This window comes from Ixodes scapularis, unplaced genomic scaffold, assembly GCF_016920785.2.
Source record: "Ixodes scapularis isolate PalLabHiFi unplaced genomic scaffold, ASM1692078v2 PGA_scaffold10__122_contigs__length_95168666, whole genome shotgun sequence".
Taxonomy (NCBI): Eukaryota; Metazoa; Arthropoda; class Arachnida; order Ixodida; family Ixodidae; genus Ixodes; species Ixodes scapularis.
The window spans coordinates 18,109,441-18,135,486 of NW_024609836.1; the positions used below are offsets into that span (position 1 = coordinate 18,109,441).

At 45.7% G+C, this 26,046-nt stretch overlaps 1 protein-coding gene across 4 annotated transcripts in view; it reads left to right on the forward strand.

Annotated features, from left to right (window-relative positions):
• The window catches only part of LOC8026993 (serine/threonine-protein kinase MRCK alpha), a 187,130-nt gene that overhangs the window by 145,101 nt on the left and 15,983 nt on the right, over positions 1-26,046 (forward strand). For all 4 annotated transcript variants that reach the window (XM_029966709.4, XM_029966711.4, XM_029966710.4 and 1 more), the window contains exons 34-41: positions 5,399-5,562; positions 6,202-6,367; positions 11,296-11,400; positions 14,102-14,182; positions 14,895-14,992; positions 17,802-18,040; positions 20,210-20,306; positions 24,127-24,229. In XM_029966709.4, coding sequence (XP_029822569.1) covers positions 5,399-5,562; positions 6,202-6,367; positions 11,296-11,400; positions 14,102-14,182; positions 14,895-14,992; positions 17,802-18,040; positions 20,210-20,306; positions 24,127-24,229 — 1,053 coding nt within the window. The remainder of the gene's footprint in view (positions 1-5,398; positions 5,563-6,201; positions 6,368-11,295; positions 11,401-14,101; positions 14,183-14,894; positions 14,993-17,801; positions 18,041-20,209; positions 20,307-24,126; positions 24,230-26,046) is intronic.

Here is a 26,046-nt window from a genome sequence, read left to right on the forward strand (position 1 = left end):
CCTTTTGCACACGGCACTCCGGCGGTGACATCGCGCTGATGATGTATGATGACGCTTGATGACATTACGCTGATGACTCTTGATGAGGTATTTTAGAGCGAAGTTGTTTATGGCGAGGGTTTCGTAGATTTTTTGTGCGCAGTGACTAAAAACTATGCACACCTTCATTGTATAAAAGATTCAAAGTAAATAACCAAAATAAAGCGTTGATGAATGTGCGTGCAAGATGCCATTTGTTTTAGGCTTTTGCTTTAGAACAGTTACTGCGGAAGACGCCGGTGCGTAGAACACCATTCCCTGCATTCTCCTTGATGCTTGGGTAAAATTAGCTGTAGGTCTTGATGCTTGGGCTAAATTAGCAGTAGGTCTATTCAGTAGATTTGTTATCAATAGGCACCATTTTCAAGATCGGTAGACTCTCAGGTAGATAAAAGTCAGAGCACACCTCAGCACTTATGAGTTGTGAATGCGAAATCATAAATGTCGTTCTTCTGCTCCCTTTGTTTGTCTGCTGCGTAATGGAGTAGACGGCCACGTATTGACAGCAGTCGGCCGAGCGCGCGCTTTCGTGAAGTGACCGCCCCGCAGTGAGCTCGGCTGTGCGGCCTCTCTGGAGTCTGCCCAGGCAAGCTCTGCCTCTGCCGCCACCGCTCCCTCCTCTTACTGGCGGCCGCGCCCTTGCGTGTGCTCCGCCGCCATAGAGAGCGCTTCTCTGGTGACTTTTTTTGGAATTAAGCTGCACGAGAGCCAATGGGAGCCTCGTTCCTTGATGATGCTTGCCATCCAATGTGAGCATAATCCATCAAAAATTGGCTTCACTTGGGAAAGGGGACGTTAAGTGCCTTTTGGCCAACGTTTTGCATGGTTTCAAAGCTGATGACGTCGGTTCGCTCGATGGGAGAGTTAATGCTTTCGCATTAATAAAGGTTTCTCAAAGATTCCCCTCTGTGCGACCCACGTCGGCCATGTCTACGCTCGCACCGCCCTCTCTTTGTCGTTGTTCCAAGCGCTTGCGTGCCTAGTTTCCTTTCCCGTCTTGGTCCCGTCTTGCGCGTCTTCTTTCCGCCGGGTAGGGGTGTGTGAATACCGAATATTACTTTTTGAATTGATTAATGAATCGAATCAAGGAAAAAAAGCCGAATATCGAATCGTATATCGAATAGTGATTTTATTTGTAGGAATTTTTCAAAGTGTGCTGCAAATGAGGTTATTATATGTGCAGAGTATGCGCCTGGTGCAGAATATGCATCTTGTACGGAACCAAAGCTAAAATGTAAAATTCTGGTAAAAAAAATACAAAAAATAAAAGCAGTTGCTGTTGGATGTTGGGCACTAAAGATCCAATTTTATGGCAGAAATATAATCTATGTACCCTAAACGTCACAAAACAAAAACAACAAAGTTACAGCCACGCATGTCTTTTTTTCCCGTTAAAAGCAGAATGTAACACCGCTACTTTATTTTATAAATATTTGTATATCTCAGAAAAGGGGCATTTTGCGATATTTGGTTTCCATTTTAAGGACGAAAAAGGGTACCCGGGATCTTATTTCACATTAATAAACAGATAGGTGTCAAATCTGAGTAAACACGCTTAAACAATATAATCTGAAGTAAGAAACAAAACGTGGTTAGGTGGCGCAAGACACCGTCCAACTGCCACTATGTATCCATTTTTCCATCTATCTATCTTGTTTTAGAGAGCCTTGATTTAAAAGAGGGAGCAAGTGAAATTGAAACCACGGAGACGACTCTAGCGCAGATTGGGCGTTAGTGCGCATGTGTTGTGTTGTCGCGTGGAAAAAGGCAAGCAAACAGAAGGGCGGCAATGCCTGCCCTCCCTGCCCTGCCTGCCCGATCCCGATCGATGCCTTCGTCTTTTCGTCACCTTCTCGCAGTTTGTAATTCAAACGCGGCACTTGAACGGTTGGAAACCCTCTCAAATCTAGGCACACTATTTTTCCGCGTTCCGTTTCGTTCCGAATCAGAATTCGCAGCTTGCGTAGCTTGCGGTTCCAAAAAAAACGACGACGTAACTCAGCTGGCCTCATCGGCGTGGTTAACATGGTTTCCTTTCTGCGATCGTGCAGTCGCCGATTTCTGTGAGTGCGGCAAGTGTGTTTTACATTGGTGCTTCAATTTGAAACGAGGGGCTTTACCCGTGAAAAGACTTCAGCATGGTGCGGGATTTCGGCCTGCCAACAATTCCTCTCTGGAAGCGGCACAAACAGAATGTTTCGGTTGTGATTCCAGGGTATATTGTGTCACGATCGTGAGTAAATCTGCGTGCTCTAAAGTTCACGGCGTTTGTTACCTTACCTTTTTCTAACCTGTCCGTTAGATTTTTGTGGAAGGGTAGGACCAAGAGCTGTTTTTCGCATGGTCTGTCTAATATCACGGCGCTTACATCGGGAGAAAGAACGGCTTTTTTGTCAGCTCCGCGCCGGCCGCACGTCTTTGGCCGAATATATTGAATATTCGAGTGACCAAATACTAGAAATTCGATTCACGAATCGAATTATTCGAGAACTTTCTATTCAATTCAAATTCGTATATTCGAGTATTCGCACACCCCTACCGACGGGCGATGGTCCCGTCTTCTGTGTCTAGCTTCTTCTGGCTCCTGGCGGCGGATCTGCATCGTGTGCCAAACAGCTTCGCTGGTCATCCACGATCACAAAGTGGAATGGCTCAGGATTTTTATTTGAAACTACTATTCCAAAATTACTAATTAGTGTATAACACTATCTCAGTAGTTCTGACTGCTTGTAACTGAGCTAGTTGGTGATTCATGCTTCTGATAATGCCAGCTAAATGTAGGAGCACTGTCGGGTCTGCCAATGTACTCCCGATTTCCACCACGTCAACATTCTGTTAAAAGACATTGAAAACAGCTATCGAGAGAAATCCTGAAGGCTTGGCCATTGACGCGAAGAAGGGCGAATGCATGAGCGCTGCTTCCATCATGCTACATTCCAAAGAAAAGATGTGCTTGCGTGGAGCACTTCATGTGGGAAACAAAACCTGAAGAGTGAAAATGATGACCAACGAAGAAGCTACCCCCTCAATATTGAAATACTGAATTAACGATAAGAAAGTGGACGAAGAGCTTTATCTTCGCTAAGTGGTTGCTAGTCCAGCAGTGTGTTTGTCCTTTTAAGGCGAAAGCCTTACTTGTCCCATCAAGCTAAAAATTGTAGAAAAAGTCGATAAAAATGCGATTGCACGGCAAGCGCCACTCAATGGGCAACCCTACTTGTCCCATTACCTTGGCGTCGTCTTTGCGGTCGTCCTAGACGTCTTCCTAGACCTCTAAGACAACCTCACTTGTCACATTACGTGAGAAACAAGCAACATCAGCGTTGTTGTGCCCGAAAGATGGCTATAAAATAATGTCATCAAGTGTCATTACCGTGATGTCATCAAACGTCCTCATACGTCATCAGCATGATGTCCTCTGCTAGGCGTCGTTCTCGACGTTGCCGTCCATGCGTTGTTCTCGATGTCTTTCTTGAGGTCGTCCTAGAGGTCATCCTGGAAGTCGTCCTAGACGTCGTCCTAGGAGTTGTTCTAGACGTCGTTCTTGACGTCATCCTAGAAGTTGTCCTCTAGGTGTCGTTCTCGACGTCGTCCTTAAAGGGGCCCTGCTAGGACTTTTTTACTGGTTTTTAATTTGCACCGAACCTGAGCACACTGAATGTAGTAACTTAAAAAAACTTTTCTTTTTTCGAATTTTGCTTTACCTAAAAGTTATAGGCAAATTAAAATTACAAAAACAAGCAAAAAATAACCTCCTTCATGACGTCCTTGGTCGCTTGAGTGGCCGTGAACTAGAGGAGGGGTAGTGAGCTCAGCGAGCGCTCACAGCTGCCACACTCTGTGTCAACGGCTCGAGAGGGTGCCACTAAAGCACGTTCTGGATAGGCTGTATGAAGCGGGCAGCCAGGGCGGCTCGCATTGCATTTGCTGCGCAATTAAACACTAATTCGGCATGACACTTCATTGGCCACAAATGACAGCAAACACGGGGTAAAGATCAGTTCAGAACAGGAGCGACTTCGCACTGCCATACCGCTAAACGGCCAAACCGCAAGCCAATACTGCTCGTCAAAGGCCTTCGGAACTCTCGGAACCGGTCTTGAGCCCATAGACGACTGCAACGCCGCCACGTACATCCGGGACCTTTCTACGCTTGCCGCTCGTCGGTGTCCGATCCCATGCTCTACCCCTTTCTAGTATGCACCGCCTTTTCCACCGCTTGGTGGCGGGTATGTTGACGGGTCATTTCTTGTTTCCATTCTTTATAAACTGCATTTGTGTCTTTTCTGATCTAAAATACTGAACAAAATCTACTTTAAAAAATAATGGAAATGGTTTGCACCACTTATATTTTGTATTTCGACTAAAAAGAAGCTTTTAGCGGCTCTGACCAGTAGTAGGCCCAGGACCAAAGACTTCACATATCGCGCGCTTTCGGCAATGCGGGTCGCCCCCGTAGGTGGAGGAGGTTTTCGCATCGTCCGGTTAAAATATGACTCACTGATATTTAGTTACTCTCTCTGTGCCCGCTGGCTGGCCCGAACCCCAAGAGATGTGGAAACCGCAAAAAAGGTAGACGCTTAAATATGATTGCGGGGTCTCTTTAAGGTTGTCCTAGAGGTCATCCTAGAAGTCGTCCGAGACGTCATCCTTGACTGGCTTTCGCCTTCCTACACGTAAGCAGTCTTAAGTGTACTCGTGTAATTTTTTTCTTTCTCTTCGTATAGCTTCCTATGTTCGGCTGGCATCTCCAGACACTAAGTAGTTCCTTCAGATTCCCCTCATATAGTTTCCATATTCCTTGCTGAGCAAGTTATTCTGGTACTTGATCTCACCAGGTAGAGTCCATCAAGCTCGTTCAATATTATTAAAATCCACCTGGACACAGTAGGTGTTGTTCCAAGTTGTATGGTGTAACTTGCGGATCACAGACATTGCCTCGATGCCGCTAGTGCAAGCATGTGTTACACTATCTGACACCATTAATGCAAACGCAACAGTTTGCCTTTTTGCGGTTTAGTTCAAAAATTTATAGGCAGGCTTCAAATTTTCTACTTAAGTTGGTGTGTCAAATAAGCAGTTTCCACTGCACCAGTAGTTTCGTTGACAGCCTTTCCGTTCTCCGAGAAGAACAGAAAAAATTGGCGATCGTTTGCCCTGGCTAATGGTGGTTGTGCACTGTAGCTTTCGCTGGCACATAGTTTGGACTAGGGTTGATGTGAATGAAATGCTTGGCAATGCTACGCCCTCATTTCATCCACCTAATGGCAAGTGGGGCCAAATGGGGAACAATGCGATTGCTGCAAGAGGGAAACATGCGGTGGAGCCACGTAGAGCGGTGTCTCCCTCTCGGTGCCAGGCAAGCAGCGACACCTGCGGCTGATTCCCGTGGGGGCCCTGGACGGCCACGAGGTCGACTGGATCAAGGTGGCGGACACCAAGGGCTGCTCGAGCTTCTGCACCACCCGCATGGACCATGGGGGCTCCTCTACTTACTACTTCTGCGTGGCCGTCAAGAAGCAGGTGCATTCACGCTCCCGACATTCACCCAAACGCGTCTTTTCGGACTCCGCGGGGACTCCACAAAGGTCCGAATGGTTGTGTAGCTCAAGAAAGTTATTGCGGTCGAAACTCCGAACATGTGTGAGAATTCAACTCGGTGTCGGCGGCTTTCCACTCATTTATCGAATGCAGCTTCCTTCTTTGCCGTCGTCTTGTGGTAGTTCCTGCATTTTGTCGGGGCCTTTCTTGACACTAGCGGTGAAAGGTAGCTGGCAACGATAAATGCGCGTAGAGGTAATCTTCCGCCAATTGAGGCCGTAATGCTACCAGGAACGTCGGAAATGTTAAAAAATTGGGGGCCGACGTGAAGGAGATTTTTGTTCCCTTCCTCCAGCATTGTTTAATAGTAATACCTGAAATGTTGTGTGTGTGCTGGTAAAGGCACGAGCTCAAATGTGCAGCTTCGCAGAACGGTTTCCATCCGGTCAACCACCCGTCGATAGGAGACACTTTCCAAAGCCACGCACTCGTGTCGACGCCTTTGCCAACACTGCTCGGGACTTCCGGGACGAAGTTTGGGACCGTGGTTACACGCAACCTGTCGCGCCGGAGGCTTCCTGACACAGCGGGTGCTGAGCCCCCTCTTGGCATGCACAACAGGTGCTGGTACACCAGGTGAACCGCACCAAGAGCCGGCACGGGGGCCGGCAGGTGATCAGCGTGCCCGGGGTGGCCCAGTGCCTGGACGTCTGGCAGGACCGCCTCTGCGTGGGGCTGCCCTCCCTCTTCTACCTGTACAGCCTGCAGGGCACCACCGAGCCCATCTGTGAGTGGCCGCACTCTTCTCTCTCCCGCACCGTAACCATCCCAAATGAGGAAGTTTACCCCCTGGGCAGTTAACGCTCATGCCCCACGTGCGTCGAGCTCGCTTTACACGAACTGACCCGAGGTAGGGGGGCAGCATCGAGTGCTACTTCAATTTTCGTGCACACTCGTGGACCATTAACCGCAGAAAGGGTCGACAAATTAATGTACTTGGGTGATATAAACAAACTGCGTGTCGACGGGTCTCTTACGACCAAACAGCATGTGTTACTCTTTCCCACATTGTTCCGACGGCTTTTACTACCGTTTGCTTCCGTCCATAGAAACTCAACTATACTCGCTGTCACCTCAAAAACCAAAGCGAAGAGGTTCAGTTGCTGGTGGAACATTTTTGTTTTTTTCCAATGAGACGGTGCTATGACGCGTAGACTGCACTACTCTCCGTCGGACGGTGGTGGGTTGTACATTTTAATACCAAAACCGAATTGGGGCTACCGCGACATCACTGTGCAGTGAAAAAGCTGCAATATTAGCTGCTAAATTGAGCAAATATAGTTAATTTGGATTTAAAGGGCTTGACTCAGTTTTTGTATCATTTGTTCAGACTGTTTCTTGCATAGACATTTCAGTTCGTTTAATGTCTTATAAACCTCGAGTCTCATACTCGCGTTTGCTGAAATCTCCACTTGCTCGTCGACGTAAGCGCACATAAATCGTTTCGCAAAATGCTCGCAGCTGAATGAATCTCGTAAACATATTTTCCAAGTAATTTTGTATTATTGTTATTGTTTACAGAAAGAAAGTGGTGGCAGAGAATGTTGAATTTAATTTGTTGAGAGTTTATTAAATTCTTCGACGTAGCTGTTGTATCCTCACATTGCTATCCAGCTTAGAACTGCTATCCAGCTTAGGACACATGCTCAGTACTGAGGCGCCCTTCCATCATTAGTACAGTCAAATCTCGTTAATTTAAACTCGAAAGGGAACCGAAAATTTGTGTGAATAAAGCAAAGTTTGAATTATTGGGAGTATCCCCCCATCGATTCACATAAGATGGGACCTGCCTGTTAGTTTGGATTATCCGCAAGTTTGAATTAAGAGAGTTTGAATTGACGAGATTCCACTGTAGTAGTAGTAGTAGTAGTAAGATTTGTTGGGTCAGTTGGCTCGACAAAGGTGGTGAGATTTAGTAGTGGTTGAGTGTTGATCGTAGCTTCGCTCGAACTAATGCGATAGATTCTTTTCTTCATTAATCTAATGGTTAATCCTGTACCATCATTCAACTCACTCATTGTTTTGGGTGAAGTTTTCGAATTTGTTGACTGTCTCAACAGATGCAACGTCAATGCATGTTGGCAGTGCCGCTTTCGGGTCGCTCGTGTTTCGTAGACTTCAAACGGCGGAGACGGGCCTCGCTCAGCTCTAGAAACCAAGAGAGCCAACTCCGAAGAAGAGCAGACAGAATGTAGGCAGATCATCATCGAAATTGATAAAATGTTTTCTGAGCAATGAAAAATACAGTCATTCCAAAAGCGTCGTCGTCGCTACATGCAGGAGTAATAATCACCCCTCTTCCGGCCCTGCAAGGACTTTTTTACTGGTTTTTAATTTGTACCTAACCTGAGTGCACTGAACGTAGTAACTTAATAAAACTTTTCTTTTCTCGAATTTTGCTTTATTTTAAAAGTTATACGCAAAATTAAAACTACAAAAACAAGCAAAAAAGCTTGTTTTTGTAATTAAATAAAAAACAAATGAGCTCAGCGAGCGCTCTCACCTGCCGCACTCCGTGTCAACGGCTTGAGAGGGCTCCACTAAAGCATGTTCTCAATAGGCTGTATGAAGCGGGCAACCGGGGCGGCTCGCATTGCATTTGCGGCGCGATTAAGCACTAATTCGGCATGACACTTCATTCGCCGCAAATGACAGCAAAAACGGGGTAAAGATCAGTTTAGAACGGGAGCCACTTCGCACTGCCATACCGCCAAATGGCCAAACGGCAAGCCAAACCTTCTCGCCGAAGGCCTTAGGAACCGGTCGGATCATCGAGCCCGTATATGACCGCAGTGCCGCCGCGTACATCCGGGACCTTTCTAAGCTCGCTGCTCGTCGGTGCCTCGTCCCACTACCCCTTTCTGGTATGCGCCGCCTTTTCCACCACTTGGTCACGGGTATGTCGACGGGTCATATCTTGTTTGAATACTTTATAAACTGCATTTGTTTCTTTTCTGACCTAAAATACTGAACAAAAACTACCGTGATATCCCGAATCATCGCCCATCCCCGAGCCATCGCCCACCCCATTTTTTGGGCCAATATCGATTTCCGAAAAAAAAACACCGAGTCATCGCCCACCCCTTCAAATACCCCAGCGCGGACTCTGCGATCCGCGAACACTCATCCTACCCGAATGACGCGGCCGCGGACCTTACAGTTGGAGGACGTTCGTGACAAAGTAAAACGAAGGAGGGAAAGACACTTCTTTTTGTTTACGCATTTCCTCCGTGAGCGACCCCAAAGTGGTCGTGTATCCGTGCGAAAAGAAAACGATGGAGATAACAAAATAAGAGTTTGTTAATGTAACCGCGGAGTGTTAGGTCAAAGTCTGTCTCCGCCGAAGTAAGGTCACCGCGAACCCGCTCCTTCTTCCCGCCCGTCGCGACCGCAGTTGTGCAATATTTTAGGCAAAGCCAACGCGTAAATAAAGCTTTGCTGGAACGCCCTACACAGACGTTTGCAGAGCGTCCCAACCGTGCATTGATAGCCCGCCGTGCACGGACGCACGTATGTACGCACCAAACAAGAAAGTTGCGCAAGAGCTTGCAATTGACAAGGCGCCCGACTTGGCCCGACGCCAAAGTATTTGCCAACGTGACCGCCGGCTTTCCCGCTTTCCCAGCATTGCTCTTGGTCGCTTCTTTCGTCCGCTTGCTCGCTCGCTCGTTCGTTGCGCCTGGTCGGTTTTTCTGTTTTCTTGTAGACTTTTCTTTCTTTTTTTTACTAACTAGGAGAACATATAGTGGTGACATTCTTTCACGGAACAAACGTTTGCGCTATATGCAGATTGGCCGTGTTCCTAGCGCGTATGCAAGCAACGGACTTCGCTATAGTAAAATATTCTTTCGTGAGCATTTTTTTCTATAAAACAATGAAACTAAATCGAGTTTTGAGTTTGATGTATCTCTTGTGCATCAGCGCTAAATACGCAGAGAAAAATAGGCGGTTTTTTCCGCTTTTTTTCAAGTGTTTGTGCTCACCCACCGAGACATGGCCCACCCCACTTTTTTAATGAATTTCAGGCGGTAGGGGGGTGGGCGATGACTCGGGATATTACGGTACTTTTATAAATAATTGAAACGGTTCGCACCACTTATATTTTGCATTTCGACTAAAAAGAAGCTTTTAGCGGCTCTGACCCCAGGACCAAAGACGTCACACATTGCACACTTTCAGCACAGTGGGTCGCCCCTGTAGGTGGAGGAGGTTTCTGCGTCGTCCAGTTAAAATATGATACACTAATATTTAGTTACTCTTTCCGTGCCCACTGACTTGCCCGAACCCAAGAGACGTGGAAACTGCAAAAAAAGTACACGCTTAAATATGATTGCAGGGCCCTTTGAAGGGGCCTTCAACCCAGTACCTACTCACCCTGAACTTAAATGCTTGGTGTGCTGATTTATGGAGCTGTCGGTCCACACCTTGACAATTGTATGGCTGGAGTTGGTCCAAATCTCATTTTGATCTTAAATTTCTTGGATTTCTGCTTCGAGATCCCTCCCAGGTACCTCTGTCTTTACTTCAGGACGTCCTTCTCGATAAAAAAAGAGTTGCAGTTCCGTTTCAATTTCTCGAAGTCCAGATTGCTCAGCACTCAGACGCTAGAGAGTAGACTCGATCGCACCTTTGCGAAAGCACTCTGTGTTCTCCGAGGCCAGCGGCGATTTCCTTCAGCTTTGGGACTTCACCTCGACGGAAGAAGCTGTGCATGCGGGTTCTCACGCTCGTCGGCATGAACACGTCATAGTTAATCATCCTCCTCCGTTTACCACCACCGTTCGGGCGCTTCTTTGATGGTATTTTCATAACTTTGTTGCCAAGTAAGCAGAGCTAGCCCACTCTAACAGAGCTAACACTAACACTTGTCGTGCTGGCAGTGTAAATATCAACTTGATCTGTCCTTTTTTTTTTTTACTACTGCCCACACATTGGAGAAAAGTGGTTAACGCAGATTCTCTTGTCCGGCCACATGGTATGACTCGACCAGACAGTTCTGCTCGCATGTTACTTGAAGTAGACCCGAAGGAAAACATCTGGTGACAGAACTGAAAGCGTTACTCAAACAGTTAAAGCTGCCATTTTGGTAAGCTGGCCTTCGGTGGCTGGCGGTGGCTATGAACTGATCATTGAACCTCGTGGTGCATTGAAATACTAGCATTCATATTCGAGGTGTTCCTAATTCACCTCGTCGGAAAAAACAAGTTTTGCTGCTCTGCAAAAACGTTTACATATGTGACAGTGAACCTTTACAGGAACTTTTTAGCAGAGCGGATGAACATGTGAGGTGGCATATGACCAATAGGCACGCAGCAGGGCAGATACGGCCACTTTTTTCTTGAAGTGACGGCGAATATAGGCGAAAACGATTGTACATTGGCTATTCTAAGGATTGTGCATTAACTCGAGGTTTAAAACCTTTTCTGCGATAACTGTGAGGAAAAGTCTCATGTTGAGTGAGTCGTTATGTTTGTGGGTGCCAGGCACTGTATCTTAGGGTAATGTTGGCAAAAGGATGTATTAACTGCCCACGCTAGGGTAAATGCCACCACTTTGATGCCTCTGACGTGCTGAGAAACGTCGCGACTAACTGCGAGCTAGAATCCAAATAAAATGAGGGAGACTGCTATGTTTGGTTCTTGTACTCTCCTCCAGGCCTGGTGCAGCCGGACAACAACCTGTCCTTCCTGTACCACAACCCGATGGATGCCTTCATGGCTGTGGAGCTCCCCAACAACGAGTACCTACTCGTGTTCAGCCGTGAGTGCGCCTTCCCTGCTTGCGGGTCTCATCAATGGGCTGGAGACTTTCAATCTCAACCGAAATATTCCCCGAAAGTGCAATAGAAAAAGCATAAAATTGGTAAAATACCAAAAGATCCAGTTTCTTGCCGCTTGACACGTTGGTGATAAGTAAAATTGTGGAAATATTATAATTTTCGCACGGTAGTTTTGAATAATATGCTATTTGATATTCACTTCGAGATGAACCGTGATATTCATATTTTCCAAGATTGCGGCGGGTTACCCCTGTTAAGCGCGTTCCTTGTCGAGCACCGGTGCACTGTGGAGAAGCAGCACCTGCAGAACTCGCTTTCGTGGGTGTGGCTTCTCCTGAAGTATGCAGCCTCAGAAAGTCTGAGGGTTTGGAATTTTTGAGGCGGCAGTCCATAAATGTAGTTAGATTAAAATTAACTTTGCTTAGAAATGGGCAAGTGGAAGCTTGAAAAGAAACTTGATGAGTTCAGCTGGGGTTTTGTTTAAAGCCCAACCCACAAAAAGTTTTCTTGAAGGGTAGGAAAATCCTCCTCGCCAATTTTTTCATTTTCCCCTTTCTAACTGTTATCTTTATGGTGAAGGGACTCCTTTTGTTGCTGCATCTTGCCCCCCCCCCCCCCCCCCGTTGTCTAGGGGCCAGTGGGAGAGGGGGATTTTCCTACTTTGCGGAAGATGATTTTGTAGGTCGGCCTCTAAGCATGGTGCAGTAATGAAAGGCTCGGAGAAACTATTCTGACTCGAAAAGGCACTCGTCACTTCCCGTTTGATCGGCTGTTGCTGAAATAATCCTGATTTCTCCGAATATAAAGGCGTTCTCCGACAAAAGGCAGAATCAAGCATGACTGGATCCACCCGGTCGGCAGGTTGAGTGATCAGTTCTTGGGCATTTAGTAATAAGTTTGTGAAATAAAGGACGATGAGCTATTTTTATTTCATTTCACCGGGTGCTACTACCGTCAGTGTTGACTCAGTAAGCATCTGTCGACGAAGTGGGGAGCAGCGGCAGAAGTCGAACAGCCGCTCAAATGCCGCTCGGTCACGCAATAGCCTCAATGATAACTCGGCTTCCTTTTGGAAATAGCACTGGAGGTCTTTGGAGCCACGTGCTCGCCTGGCATTTCTTATATCGTCTGCGACTGTACCTATTGGTATGTTATGAGGTATCGCAAACCTACGGGTATGGGCCTGCAACCTTTTGCGGTGTCCTAACTTTATGGAGTTAAGAGTACCAGTAACAATACACCAGGAAACGCTGGTAGTATTTTTTGAGATACAAATGCAGCAAAACATGTAGATTGGAGTGACTGGTCCTTCTGTCCTCTCGTCGATGACCTGCTGCCGGGAGAAGTAGCATGGCTGATTATCCGCACAGACATAGCGTTATTCGCACGAGAGATCTTTACCTTTGGAGAAAACCGAGGATGTCATAGTGTCGTAAGAAGAAGAAGGCGGTGCAGAAAATCTTAGCGAGCATTCGCACGACGATTTCTCTTGTAGTTAAATCGGTGGAGTCTTTCTTTTCGCAAATGTGCTGGCGACCTTCTTGGGCTCATCGTACAAGAGGCAGGGGAAAAAAAAAAGAAAAAAAGAAAGGTACTTTGAGGGAGACAAAAGAAGGGGCCAAGGTTGCTCTGATGGGGTGACGTTCATTCTGTCAGCCGGTTGCGGATTCTCCTCGGTTCCTCGCGAGCTCGGGAGATTGGCAGACATCCGTGACGCAGTGCACATAACCTCAAAACTCTAAGACGTTTAATGCTTTTCTGGAGGAAAAGCTCTGTCGTGCGGATACATTTTTACAAGACATGTCTCTCGCTCTCTGGCATGGCTCTTTTGTTTTACAGCGCAGCTCTTAGGCACCCATTTCTGGGTTGAGCGGTGTCGCTGTCGGCGTCAACATAACTGCGCACGTTGCATTATGGAAAACTTTCGCGCTAAACTTGGCGGGGAAATTTTTCCACCATAATTTAGCGGGGAAATTCTGCCGCTAAATTTAGGGGAAAATTTTTTCTGCTAAATTTAGAAAGAAATATTTTTCAGGTAAATTTAGTGGGAACATTTTTCTGGTAAATTTAGCTGGGAAATAGATGCCACGTAACCTCAACACCAATTCAGTTTCCCCACTAAATTTAGCGGGAAATTTAGCAAAATTTCTTGCTAAATGGGAGGGCAGCAGGTGAGGAGGAGGGCAGGGTACGGAAGGGGGGAGGGGCATACCCTCCCCTACTCCTCCTCTAGAGCTGCGCTCTAATTCAGCATTACAGAGAATTGTAAACGTCTAATTTGTTCAGAGAGACTTTTTTCTAATATTGTAGGCATTATATTTTCAAGTAAAACTTATCTTTGTCGTATTGATGCATCCCAAATGTACTTTTCAATGATTTGGGTAAACCCCAAGAGATAGTTATTTTCTCAGCTCTGCGCTTGTTCTTTTATACAAAATGCAAGTAGACTAAAATACAAATCTATGTTTGTTTATTTTTAAAATTATATTATACAGAGCCCAGCCTTCTTTCTAAATGGCGATGTTGAATCGTGGGTCACGCAAAGTAGTGTGCCATTTTCGAGTGTTTACTTTAGGCGCGTTTTATTATCCATTCTGTTGGTGAGAGCAGCAGGGCCCTGTTGTCCACACCTTTGCCAATGCAGTGCCTCTCCCCTGTGCCGATGTTGCGCTTTCTCTGCAGAGCTTGGAGTGTTTGTGAACAACCTTGGGAAGAAGACCCGAGAGAAAGAAGTGATGTTCTCTGCCTTACCTCTGGCAGTCAGTGAGTGTTGGCGGCGCCTGTGGGCCTTTTGTCTCTTTGCAGCATGTGCTCAAGCGGGCAGAGGGATTTCAGAGGGGCACACGTACTCAGGGTACATCATTGTGCAACCCAGAGACTGATTACTCTACTTCCCCAAATTTCTAGTCAACGCCCCTGTTCTGGAGTTGCATTGGGTGATTTAGAAAAACAGGTTTGTTGACAAATGTACCAGATTTCGAGAAAATAAATAAACACCGAAAACACAGAACCCTAGTTATTTGGGACGTGCTTGTAAATGTCGGTGTAATTTACGCGCCTCTTTTCTGATGCCCAAAATTAAAAAAAAAGTGTGCGAGTTATGTGAGTAAATACGGTATTCAAAAGATGATTTGGTCATTTACTTTTATGTCACTTTATTCTTACTTTTATGTCATTGTAACATAGCCTTCAAATTGAAGTCTCTTCTAAGACAGCAGATGTGAGCAGATCAGATTGCTTCGAACTCAAGATACATCTTGCTCAGAGATATATTGCATTAATCTCTTTTTTCGCCGAAAGTGCACTTAGTGACATGCATGGCCTACCCAGAAAATTAAAAGAAATTGCTTTTTGAGCGTGCAGCATTCTTTTTTGAGACCAAACATGCCCGGCTAGCATCCATAAGCAAAATAGATATAGTCGTGCACGGCGCTGCGTCTTCTCCTCGGGTGGTGAGCAGTGTTTGTGCGTGCAGGTTACCACGACTCCTACCTGTGCGTCTACATGGAGAGCCACGTGGATGTGTACGAGGTGACCTCTGGGGACTGGGTGCAGACCATGAACCTCAAGAAGGTCAGTCTGGGCCAGGGTGACTCTTGCTCATGCAGATTTCCTCTCGCCAGGGACGCGCTGAGTATCTTTGAGATTCGGGGGCATTTGAAAATAATAAGGCAAAGATTAATTTGTTCCGGTTCCTAGCCCCTACCAGAAGCCGTCTGAGGAGCTTGGTGCCTTATGTTAGTTCCCCATCAAGCTGTTTACATTGTTCGATAAATTTCTGTCTTGTCGTTTGCTACTACAACTTTTGACCTCTAGTCCTCATGTGCTATCGTGGAACCGGATTAGTTTTCGTATCGGCGAAAAGACCGTGGAAGGATCTCTAAAAAATCATTCTAATCAAAATAAAAATTAAAAAAAAAAATGTCACCGCCTGTTTTTATTTGTAATATTTTGCACAATGAGCTCGCTTTTTCAATGATTGTTATATCGCATTCACTGTGCCTGTGACGCACCGGTTGTCTTTGGAGTGATTTGTACTTAGAGTAGGATCTCGATGATACGAATCTGGCGGGATCGCGAAAAATATTCGTACAATACGAAATTCGTATGAATGAAAAACATGTCGCTTAAGTACATGAATGCAATGCGGGGGCTTCTTGCCGTTTATTGGTCACACTCCCGGCCAAAGAAGTCAGTAATGTTTTTCTGAGTCTTCTTTTTTTCAATATCACCCAGGGGACAGTTTTAGAACAAGTATAAAAACATTTCAAAACTCCTTCGCCAAATCCTTGTGTTTTCTTTTAGGCTCCTCGTCCACCTTCCTCAGGGCCTCCAGCTTCTCTTTGAAGGACAGCGATTTTATTTTGCGTGACATGTTAAATCAAGTCGCAACTCACGCTGGACAGACGAGGCAGGATGAGGAATATCCTTCCGAAAGTTTGTTGATGCAAATCGCACAAAACAGACGTGCACATGGTCGTGATAACAAAGGATGCTTGCTCGTTGACGTTCACGTCGTCAGTGCCGATTCCGAATGTCGTTTCTCGTGTTCATTCGAGTGACTGATAGTTGCTAAAACCCGTTTATCATGTGACAATAAAAAATAAAGCTGCACCCCTGGAGTAGGTGAATGCAAGTTACTCCTTTGGAATGCAGCCGCGGTTATTATGATTGCGGCGCGTATGTAGAAAGAACTGCAAGAAAAATCGCGCAGAAATGGTGGCTACGGTTATCGGGGTCTAGCGATGCCGCCCTAAAAGATGAGTAAACATTGTCAATCATTGTTCGTATGATCCAACGCGGCCCGATGAAGCATTTGGACTATCCCGGAACGTTATACATTAGTCTTTAAAAAACTTTGGCCGGGGATTTTGACAAATTCGTATCATCCCGGAATTAGGATGAATCGTGATCATATCATCGAGATTCTATTGTGTGTGCACGGCGCCTCACGAGTCCAGCAGCTCCAGCGTCCCGCTGCATTGGGCCTTTTGCAATATTGCCGCCGTCTATACTTCATTCCAGCTTAAGTCCAAATGCAGCCTAGGCTACAGCTAATGGGACCGATCAAACAGTGTCAAAAGCGCACCATCGTGGTGTTCGTCATGTTTCTGTACCCACTCTATCCTCGCGGAACCAATCTTGAACAGAAAAGGCCCAGTGGCTCGCGCTTTTGACGCTGTTTGATTGGTCACATTAGCTTGTAGCGTCGGCTGCATTTGGACTTGAGCCAAAACGAAGTGCAGTCGAATCTAGTAAATTCAAACTTAAGGGGGACCGAAAACTTTTTTGAATAAAGCAAAGTTTGAATTATTGCGAGTTTCCTCCCATAGAGATGCCTAGGATGGGACCTGCATGTTAGTTTGAATTATCCGAAAGTTTGAATTAACAGAGTTTGAATTCATGAGAGTCGACTGTATAGTTTGACTGCGGCAAAAACAGATGTAGGCGGGACATTGTAAAGGTAACCATCGTAGGGAGAACCTTGCCTAAAATAAAATGAAATTTTGTGCCGATTGCCTTTGCGGTGCGAGCTCACAAGTGATACTCATTGTTTCTTCGAATTTGTGCGAAGCAGCGTCATACTACAATCTGTCAAGCCGTTCCGTTACAAGGAGAAATTGCAGCAAAGTGGAAAGTTGGGCCAGTTGGTTCATATTCAAATATATAAAAGCACCAACAATGACAGGGACAAAGAAGAGTGGATACAACACAAGGCGCACTGGCAACTGAAGTTTATTTAAGAAAAGCACAAAATATATAAGCCATTGTAGAACACTTATTCGTCACAACAATCGACGAAACCCCTCGATAAAATCAAACCCTTTTCCTGAGAGGGCAAGGGAGGATTTGCTGACGCACTCATTTCCTTTTGCCCTAATCCCATACGCCTCGTGCACCTCTCGACACAGATTTTCTTTATATTTCGCTAGCACCTTAACATCAAGCAGAACTGGTAAGCATGGGCAATGACTACAATGGATGGCGAGATTACCTGTTCTACATGATGTTAAGACTCAGCGAAATATAAAGAAAAAATGTGCCGAGAACTGCACGGGGTGTCTGAGATTAGGGCCAAAGGAAATGAGTGCATCAGCGAACCTTCCCTCACCCTCTCAGGGAAAGGGTTTGGTTTTATCGAAGGGTTTCATCAATTGTTGCGAAGAATAAGCGTTTTACAGCGGCTTATATATTATGTGTTTTGCTTAAATAAACTTCAGTTGTGAGTGCACCTTGTGTTGTATCCACTCTTCTTTGTCCCTGTCATTTTTGGCACTTTTATATATTTCAAGGAGGAACCTCCTGGCCAGGGGACGCACATCGCCACCCGGGGCGGTAGCTCGGCCGGCCGTCCGACTGATGGCATGCCCCCCTTGTGCAGACGAAGCCCCTGTGCCGGCAGGGCCAGCTGTGCTTCTCGCTGACGACGGAGGCGCCCCAGGTGCTGTACCTGCACCCCGTGCACCGGAGGGAGCACGCCGTGAGGGTGGAGCCCCACCGGCCAGGGGCCCCCCACGCCCTGGGGCCCCTCAGGGGCTCCTCGTCCTCCGTCGCTGCCTCCCTGGTCACCAGGGCCCGCAGGAGGTTCTCCGTGCGCGAGCAGGAGAAGCTCCCCAAGGGGTACGTGGGCATGCCACGGTTCGTCACCAACCGTGGCCAGACAACCTGAAAAGGACGCCGAGACGAGCGAAAGGAGGATGCATCCTGCGTACTCCTTTCGCTCGTCTTGGTTTGTTCATGTTTTGTTATCTTTGAGTCGACTTAAAGAGCGTCGCGCACCGACGGGTGCGAATAGCCGTTCGAAATCAATGGCTCCGCGTCGTTTGTAGCCTTTACGGCGTAAAAGAAAGTTGCGTCGCTTCGGCTCTTTTTGCGGCTTGAAAGCTCGGTGCGACTCTGCTCTATTAGATGTGAAATGGTATTCGCACGCCCCTAGTATTTACTAAGTGTCCATCATTTAAATATGCAATATCCGTTCACGCGACACACTTCTTTATGGAAGTTTCCCAATTTAATTCGACTGGGACAGATTACCCATCTGTTCGTGAATTCCATGAAAGTTCATTTTGAAGTTGGGGCACTTTGCGAGGCTTTACTTTTGTTGCTGTCAATACCGTACATTTTCTCGGATGTGCCGATCTCCCCTTGCTTTAGTCTTCACGGTATGCTATTTATTTTATCGAAATTCAAAATAGCAATTGAGAAAACCGTGAATGAAGATGATGCCGAAACCAGCATTCAAATTTCCGCGCGCCCTCCGATGTTGTGACGTCACAAATGGTAGACTTTCAGGTCATGCATGTAGTCTTAAACAGGGGATGTAGAGTGTTTTTTTGCTTGCTTCTCGGTGAATCAGTTATCAAGCATTCTTTTCCCGCCATCAGACTACCTGTAACCAGTTGGGAAGATGGTTTACTGCCCACTCTGTACCATTTCTGTTGTCACTCTTCAGTGTTGCCAGTAGGGGCTCCCGGTTTGAGAAAGACGATGAAAACAAAATTCTAAAATTCAATAACTTGGCAAAATGTGTTTCTTTTCACACAATACTTGGGGAACTGGTAGAGCCATGTCTATCCGTGTGTTGATCCTATTTTGAGGCAAATCAGCGATCATGAAAAAATCGCCGGAATACCCCTTAAAGGGCCGGGATTTTCCGTGTGGAAGCTCGCACAGGAATTTGTGGAGACTAGCTTGGTTCTTTATGTTGAAATGAAAGCTTTTATTTACCTGATGATGTATTGCCGATTGCCCAGCCATCACATAAAATATCCCACAAATAGGATACCAGTGTTTCCTCGGATATGTTCCCTTTTCCCACGAGCAAAAGAATGGATCACAAGGCACATTTCTTAGTCTACTTTACCTGTATTGCGCTGCTAGTACTGTGCACACTTATCTTTAATACTTCACATAATGTCTCCAACATAACTAATGCAGAATGTGTTTTATGCGGCATTCCCTTTAAGAAAACTGTCATGAATGAGCGTCATAATGGGCGTCGTGGCGAGCGTCATAAACGAGTGACACGCCGGGATCATTTCACACGTTAAGATTATATATGAGCTTTATACATAAAGCTAGAGCCCCTGGTGGTGCTCGAATCCGGGTCTGCACTGTGGCAATCGGTTGCTATAGGCTACTAGCGCAGCTGGTATGTATGGCTCAATTATTTCATTTGAATGCGAAAGGCAAGGACAACGGGATTTAGACGAAAATAAAAAAATGAAAAGAAAAAAAAAATAGATAAATAAATAAAAAATATGAAACAAACAAATAAAATAAATATAGATAATAAATGAAATTTAAAGAGAAAGGATAAAATTAAAATAAATTTTAAAAAAGTAATCATAAAAAAACACAAACGACACACGGAGTGTGGTTTGTGCAGGATACCTTCTGTGCCTCCTGGTCTTTCAGTATCATCAAGCCTATATAACTTTTTTTTTCTGTGAAACTTGGAATGACTGTATAATGTCGCACATTTCAATGACCTGTTAAAAAAAGATATGTCGAACGGTAACCTTGAAGATTGCCAGTAGTGAAGGTGCATTTCAGATTCACCGTTGGTAGCCATCCGAGTCATAATTTTAGATCTATGGCATAAGGGACACCCCAATTGCGAGCCAAGAAAGGAGAGGCAGTGTGCCTGCACGAAAACTACCATTTTATAGAAAGCATTCAGTTTCGTTGGAGATGAAGTTGCACGATACCGAAGGTTTGTGAAAAGGTTTGTGTACAGCGTGCATTATCGTCTGAACTGACGACCAGTGTGTTGAACCCGCGACGCAGGGACCGCCGGTCGAGGATGATCTCTGCGCCCTCCAACTTCAACCACATCCAGCACATGGGGCCCAGCGAGCTCCAGAAACTCATCGACCTGCCCACGGTGAGGGAATGTCTGGAAGCAAGAGGCCGGCCGAATGGGGGCACGTGCTCTAAGCTGAGAGTTATCAAACTTTTGACCTCGAGAGACTTTGCTGATAGGTGATGGGCCCTTCCTGGTTTCGGGTTGATGCAATAAAGCCCGCAGACCTTGTAAGCAATAACGCACATTAGTGTTGTGCATATATTCAAATTTTCTAATTGTAGTCTCAAATAATATGCTATTCGACATTCACTTCTCATAATGTTTACACAGAAAGGCTAGAGGTCAAAAGGCAAGACAAGGAGAGGCAAAAGAGGAAGAACAGTGATGTGGAGGAAGCGAGTACGAGGAGAGCTCGTGGACTACGCTCGAGTCATTGGTTGAGTTGGATCTCAGAAAAAGAAAAAAAGATGGAGAAGATTGAGTCTGGACAAGTGCTGTTAGCAGAGGCTAATGCGAAATTGACTCTGAATCTCGAAAACGTTAAGTCTATTCATGAGAAATTGATGAAGTCCCAATAGAGTTATATGTACGAGGACATTTATTATCTTGTTCTAGTCCAGGGGTGGCCAGGCTGACCCGGTTTAGAGCCGCAAACAAAACCACAAAACTTCCAAGAGCCGTGGGGGGCAAACATTTGTGCAGAGCAATAAACGAAACTCAAACTACTTTCAATATATCAGAGTCAAAAGCAGTTCAACTGTACGTAAGGTAGTTGTAGCACCAGACTACCAAACCGCAACCTGTCTTTCGATTTAAAACACATTCCATTTCTCTTTTTGGGGAAGTGCTCGTGTGACCGGGAGGGTGGCGGGGAAAAGGGGGGAGGGGGTAGAGGAGGGAGCCGCGAGCCGCACTTTAACACGAGAAGAGCCACAGGTGGCTTGCGAGCCGCAGCTTGGCCACCCCTGTTCTAATCACTGAAAAACGAAAAAACATTTTTGTTCCTTCCTTTTTATTTTTCGGAATACTTTACTCGTCAATGCTGAGCAATGAAAGCTGTTTCTACCTGTTTATATTTACCTCTTTGCAAGTCAGTTTCATCACATGTCGCACTGTCATGTGCAGTTTTACTTTGTAGGTTTTGTGCAATTTGTGCGTAATTTTGTGAAAAATATTTGCAACTAAAATGTTTATTGAAACTACCGTTAAGTTCACATGGAGTTGTCTGTTTTGAAAGCCAGGTGACATTTAGCCTCTAGTATTTTAACATTCTTAAAATTCGTATGCTGCTCCCAACTTGCTCCAAGACCTCGTTTTTGCTGCTTCCAGCCTGCTCCAAGCTGCAGTTCTTTCTGCTCCCAAGATTGCTTCAAAGCTGCTTTGCCCAGTTCCATCCCTCTTAATGTCTCCCACCACCGTCGAATGCCTTTATATCAAGATCTTCCACATTGATCAAACAGTTTGTTGTACAAGTCATTTGTTCTACGAGTTTGGCCAATTTTTCAGACGCTGATTTTTCAGACACGTTTGGTTATTCGGACGTTTTCGCTGAACCGTCACTCACCCCATGAAGTTAATGTATAACACTGACCGAAATTTTGGATGCCATAAAGCTTATTGCTCTATATTTCTGACATAATTTGCGTGATTTCCTCAGTTTACAACTACAAGACAGCCGCTGCCATTTTGGTTGTTTTGATTTTGCCCTGTAGCCTCAATACCACATCCTATACAATAAACAAGCTGAATTGAGGCTATTGTCGGGTTTTCCGGTTTGGCTATAACTAACATGGCCGTCGTCTGCCCATTCTTGTGGTTCTTCCAGTTGTTCTCGTGGTCCATGTTTCTCAGGGGCGACCGCGAAAAGAGTGGCCGGCTGCCGTTTTTGTGGTCTTTGAGCACGAAGGTTTTTTTTTGCCAATAGGCTTAGGATTGAAGCGAGCTTGGTAGGCTAAACGTTGTCTCCAAATAGTGCCAAATGGCGCCAACTTCAACTTTGCTGTTTGTGCTAACAAAGGCGATAAAAAGCGCAGCACTGTGATCAAACGGAGACAAACAAGTGAAAAAGTGAACAATATAAAGCAGAAGTTGCACGAGAACTTAAACTTGACATCAAGCAAGTGGAAAGTGGCCAATACGCAGCGGAATATGCACGGAAATTTGATAATTTAGATGAAAGAGATTTTTCGAACCACTTGATTATTCTGACAATTTCAAGGTCCACCCCAAGTCCTAAAAGCAGTCGGCGACCGTACGCTGGTTTAGGAAGCAATGGAGCGAAAGTTAGTTCATTATTTTCTTGTTGACTTGCGCAGTCGGGATGTCCGGAAGTTTGTCCCCAAGCTAAACGAGACCAGCTTCCAAAGCTGAACGCGATATTGAAATAACTTGTGACTCAAAAAGAGTTCTAAAGAAAAATATGGGCACCAAGGGACGTTTGTATGTTAATCGTGAAATTGTTGAGGACGCAGTCGACCGTCAAGAAACAAGTCAAGAATTGTGCATTTTACAGCAGAGCTGTTAAGGGCTAGTTTCCCCAGTTTCGTGTGTCCGTCACTAAATAAATGTTGACACAAAACTCTGGACAGCTATTGCCCTCTATGAGCGATGGTCGCCGCCGTCGCTCATAGATGGCGTAACCTTTCCGGCCTTTCCACTCTGGTGAAATCAAGAGTGGAAAGGCTGAATTTCTCTAGGCGTCATCCTAGAAGTTGTCCTCGAGGTCGTCCTAGACGTCGTCCTGAGGTCGTCCGAGAGGCTGTCCTTGAGTTCGTCCTAGAAGTCATCCTTAAAGTCGTCTTAGAAGTCATCCTTAAGGTCACCCTAGACGTCGTCCTAGAAGTCCTAGACGTCGTCTCTGAGGTCGTCTTAGGCATCGTCCTTGAGGTCTTCCTAGGCATCGTCTTTGAGGTCGTCCTACCATAGTACAGCTTTGCTGGTCTTCCTTCTTCACCAGAGTGTAAAGGCTGAAAGTTTTTTATTGTTTTTTCTCAGGTTGGCTGTGAAAAAAATGCTGCTGCCCAGCTCTTTTCTTATCTTTATTATCCCAAAAACATTAAAAAAAATTCTTAGAGCCCTTCCACTTCTCGTGAAGATGGAGGACCAGCAAAGCTGTTATATTTACGACATTTAGGACGATGCCTAGAAGACGACGTCTAGGACGACACCTAGGACGACCTCTAGGACGATCTCAAGGACGACTTCTAGGACGACCTCGAGGACGACACCTAGGGCAACCTCTCGGACGACATCAAGGACGACTTCTAAGACACCCTCAGGGACGATGCCTAGAGATGATAACAAAGGATCAGGACCTCACTATCTAATAATGCCAAGGAAGGCTGACTCCCGCTGGTCGCCCCCTCTTTTTATTTTTATTTATTCATAATTGCCACGACCAATGGGGAGTTTTCTGTCAACATCCGTGGACACATTTTTTCCCAGATCCTAGCGCATAACAGCTTCGCTATAAAAGAATGCGGACACGGCTGTAGCACAGGGCTCGCGGCAATAGTTGCCCTAGCACACATCGTTCTTCATGCCTGTCGGTACTGTGTGCGAGCGTGATAGTTTACATGAAATCAATTACTTCTTACCCCGAAAATTCAATGTGGCGGCCATTTATACCTTGCAAAACGGGAGTTTTGGTGTGGTGAATTGAAACAATGAATACAACGAAAAATGAGCAATAACTTTAGTTTAATTTGATAAATGGACAGTAATGTTCGTAGCCCTAGGTTCATCATACAGACTTTTGACTGCATATTGCAAGATCTGTGTCTGTTATTGCTTGCATGTTTTATTTCTGCAATATTTTTTTTTTAACTAAGTATTTTGAATAGGGTGAAAAGTGTGCTTAACTTTTCTAGACATCCTTGTTTTCTGGTATGGTTTGCAGACGGCACAGGGGGTTGCAGCCATGGAGGAGAAGAGGGCTTGGGTGAAGTCTGTGAAACCTCCAGGTCTGTTTCAAGCGTCACACCTCGAAAGCAGAACCCAAGGTTGGTCAATCCTTTGCGAAAGGCAACCAAAAAAAAAAAAAAAGAATAACTTGGTTGTGCTTTGTGGCCTTTTCTGTTGTGCTGCACCATCTCGCGGGGTGTGTCAGAAACAAGTGCGAATTTTCGTTAGGTGCAGCTGTTCAGATACCCTTCTCTTCTTCCCTGGAAGGCCTATCACACATTCTGCGCTTATTAGTCTTGGTCAGCATGATTGAGCTTGTATAATATTTACAGCGGAGCTGTTAAGGGCTAGTTTCCCCAGTATTGTGTCCGTAAACAAACAAATGTCGACACAGAACTGCAGACAGCTACCGCCATCTATGAGCGATGGCGGCAACCAAATAACCGGCTTGCCGGTTGTCTGGTTGCCCAATTGCTCACAGATGGCGGCAACTTTCCAGTTTTTCCACTCTGGTTTTCACCGAAGTGGAAAGGCTGAATTTCTGTAGGCATCGTCCTTGAAGTTGTCCTCGAGGACGACGTCGTCCGAGGGTTGTTCGAGAGGTCGTCCTAGAAGTCATCTTTGAGGTCGTATTAGAAGTCGTCCTTGAGGTCGTCCTAGATGTTGTTCTTGTGGTCATCCTAGAAGTTGTCCTTGGGATCGTCCCTGAGGTCGTCATAGGCATCGTCCTTGAGGTCGTTCTAGAAGTCGTCCTTGAGGTCGTCCAAGACGTCATCCTTGAGGTCAAGAGGTTGTCGTCCTCGAAGTTGTCCTCGAGGTCGTCCTAGAAGTCATCCTTGAGGTCATCCTATACATTGTTTTCGAGGTCATCGTAGAAGTTGTCCTTAGTGTCGTCCAGGACGTCGTCCTTGAGGTCGTCCTAGAGGCAGTCTTCGGGGTCATCCTAGACGTCGTCCTAGACGTCATCTAGGCGTCGTCCTTGAGGTTGTCCAAGAAGTTGCCCTTGAGGTCCTCCTCTAGGCATCGTCCTAGATGTCGTAAAGATAACAGCTTTGCTGGTCCTCCATCTTCACGTGAAGTGGAAGGGCTCTACATATTTTTTATCAACTTTTTTATATTTGCACTACAAGTTAGTTCAGTGGGAAAGGGGCATTTTTATGCATTGGCTCATCTGCGGCCCCAGTTACGAGCAATATTTTCTCGGGGCCAACTCGACATTTCCTTAAAAGGGCACAGCAACGAAATTCTAGCGTTTATTTTATTGTCTAAATGTCAACCACATTCTGGTCACACCACAGAGACTCCAATTTTCGGTGCGAAAAGACACCAAAACATTAATTAAAACTAATAAATCCGATTACCAGATTGCACCTGGTACGGACAAAGTGGAGCAGCGAGCTAGAGAACTTGGGGAGCATTCTGTTACCTGAGAAGATGAACCTTGACATTAGTAGTGGTACCTCCCTCGTAAAGGGGTTTGCTTATCTTTCACCCACGGTGGCCTTGAGTTTCTAGTCAAGTTGTATTTGGGAGGCTATTCCGCTTTCGTTACCTTTTGGCTGCTAGTGTCTTGGCATCTGCAAACTTGTTCAAATGACTGTAAAGTGGCTGTGTAAGCACCGTTGCATTTTTATTGGTTTCGCCCCACACCTATACAGTCTAAGCTCATTACAACAGACCTGGTTACAACAGACATTTGGATATAACATACCGATTTGTGAAGCTCGGTTGGTTTCGATCTACATACCATTGACTCAACTTCATATCTGCATACAACGTATTCCTTTTACAACAGACCGAAATCTTGGTCAAAATCAAGGTTTGTTATAACGAGCTTAGACTGTACTTGTGACCTGAAGAAAAAAGCATGTTTTGTGGATAGTTTGTGTATTGTTAGAAGTAGTTCTTGCGAGAT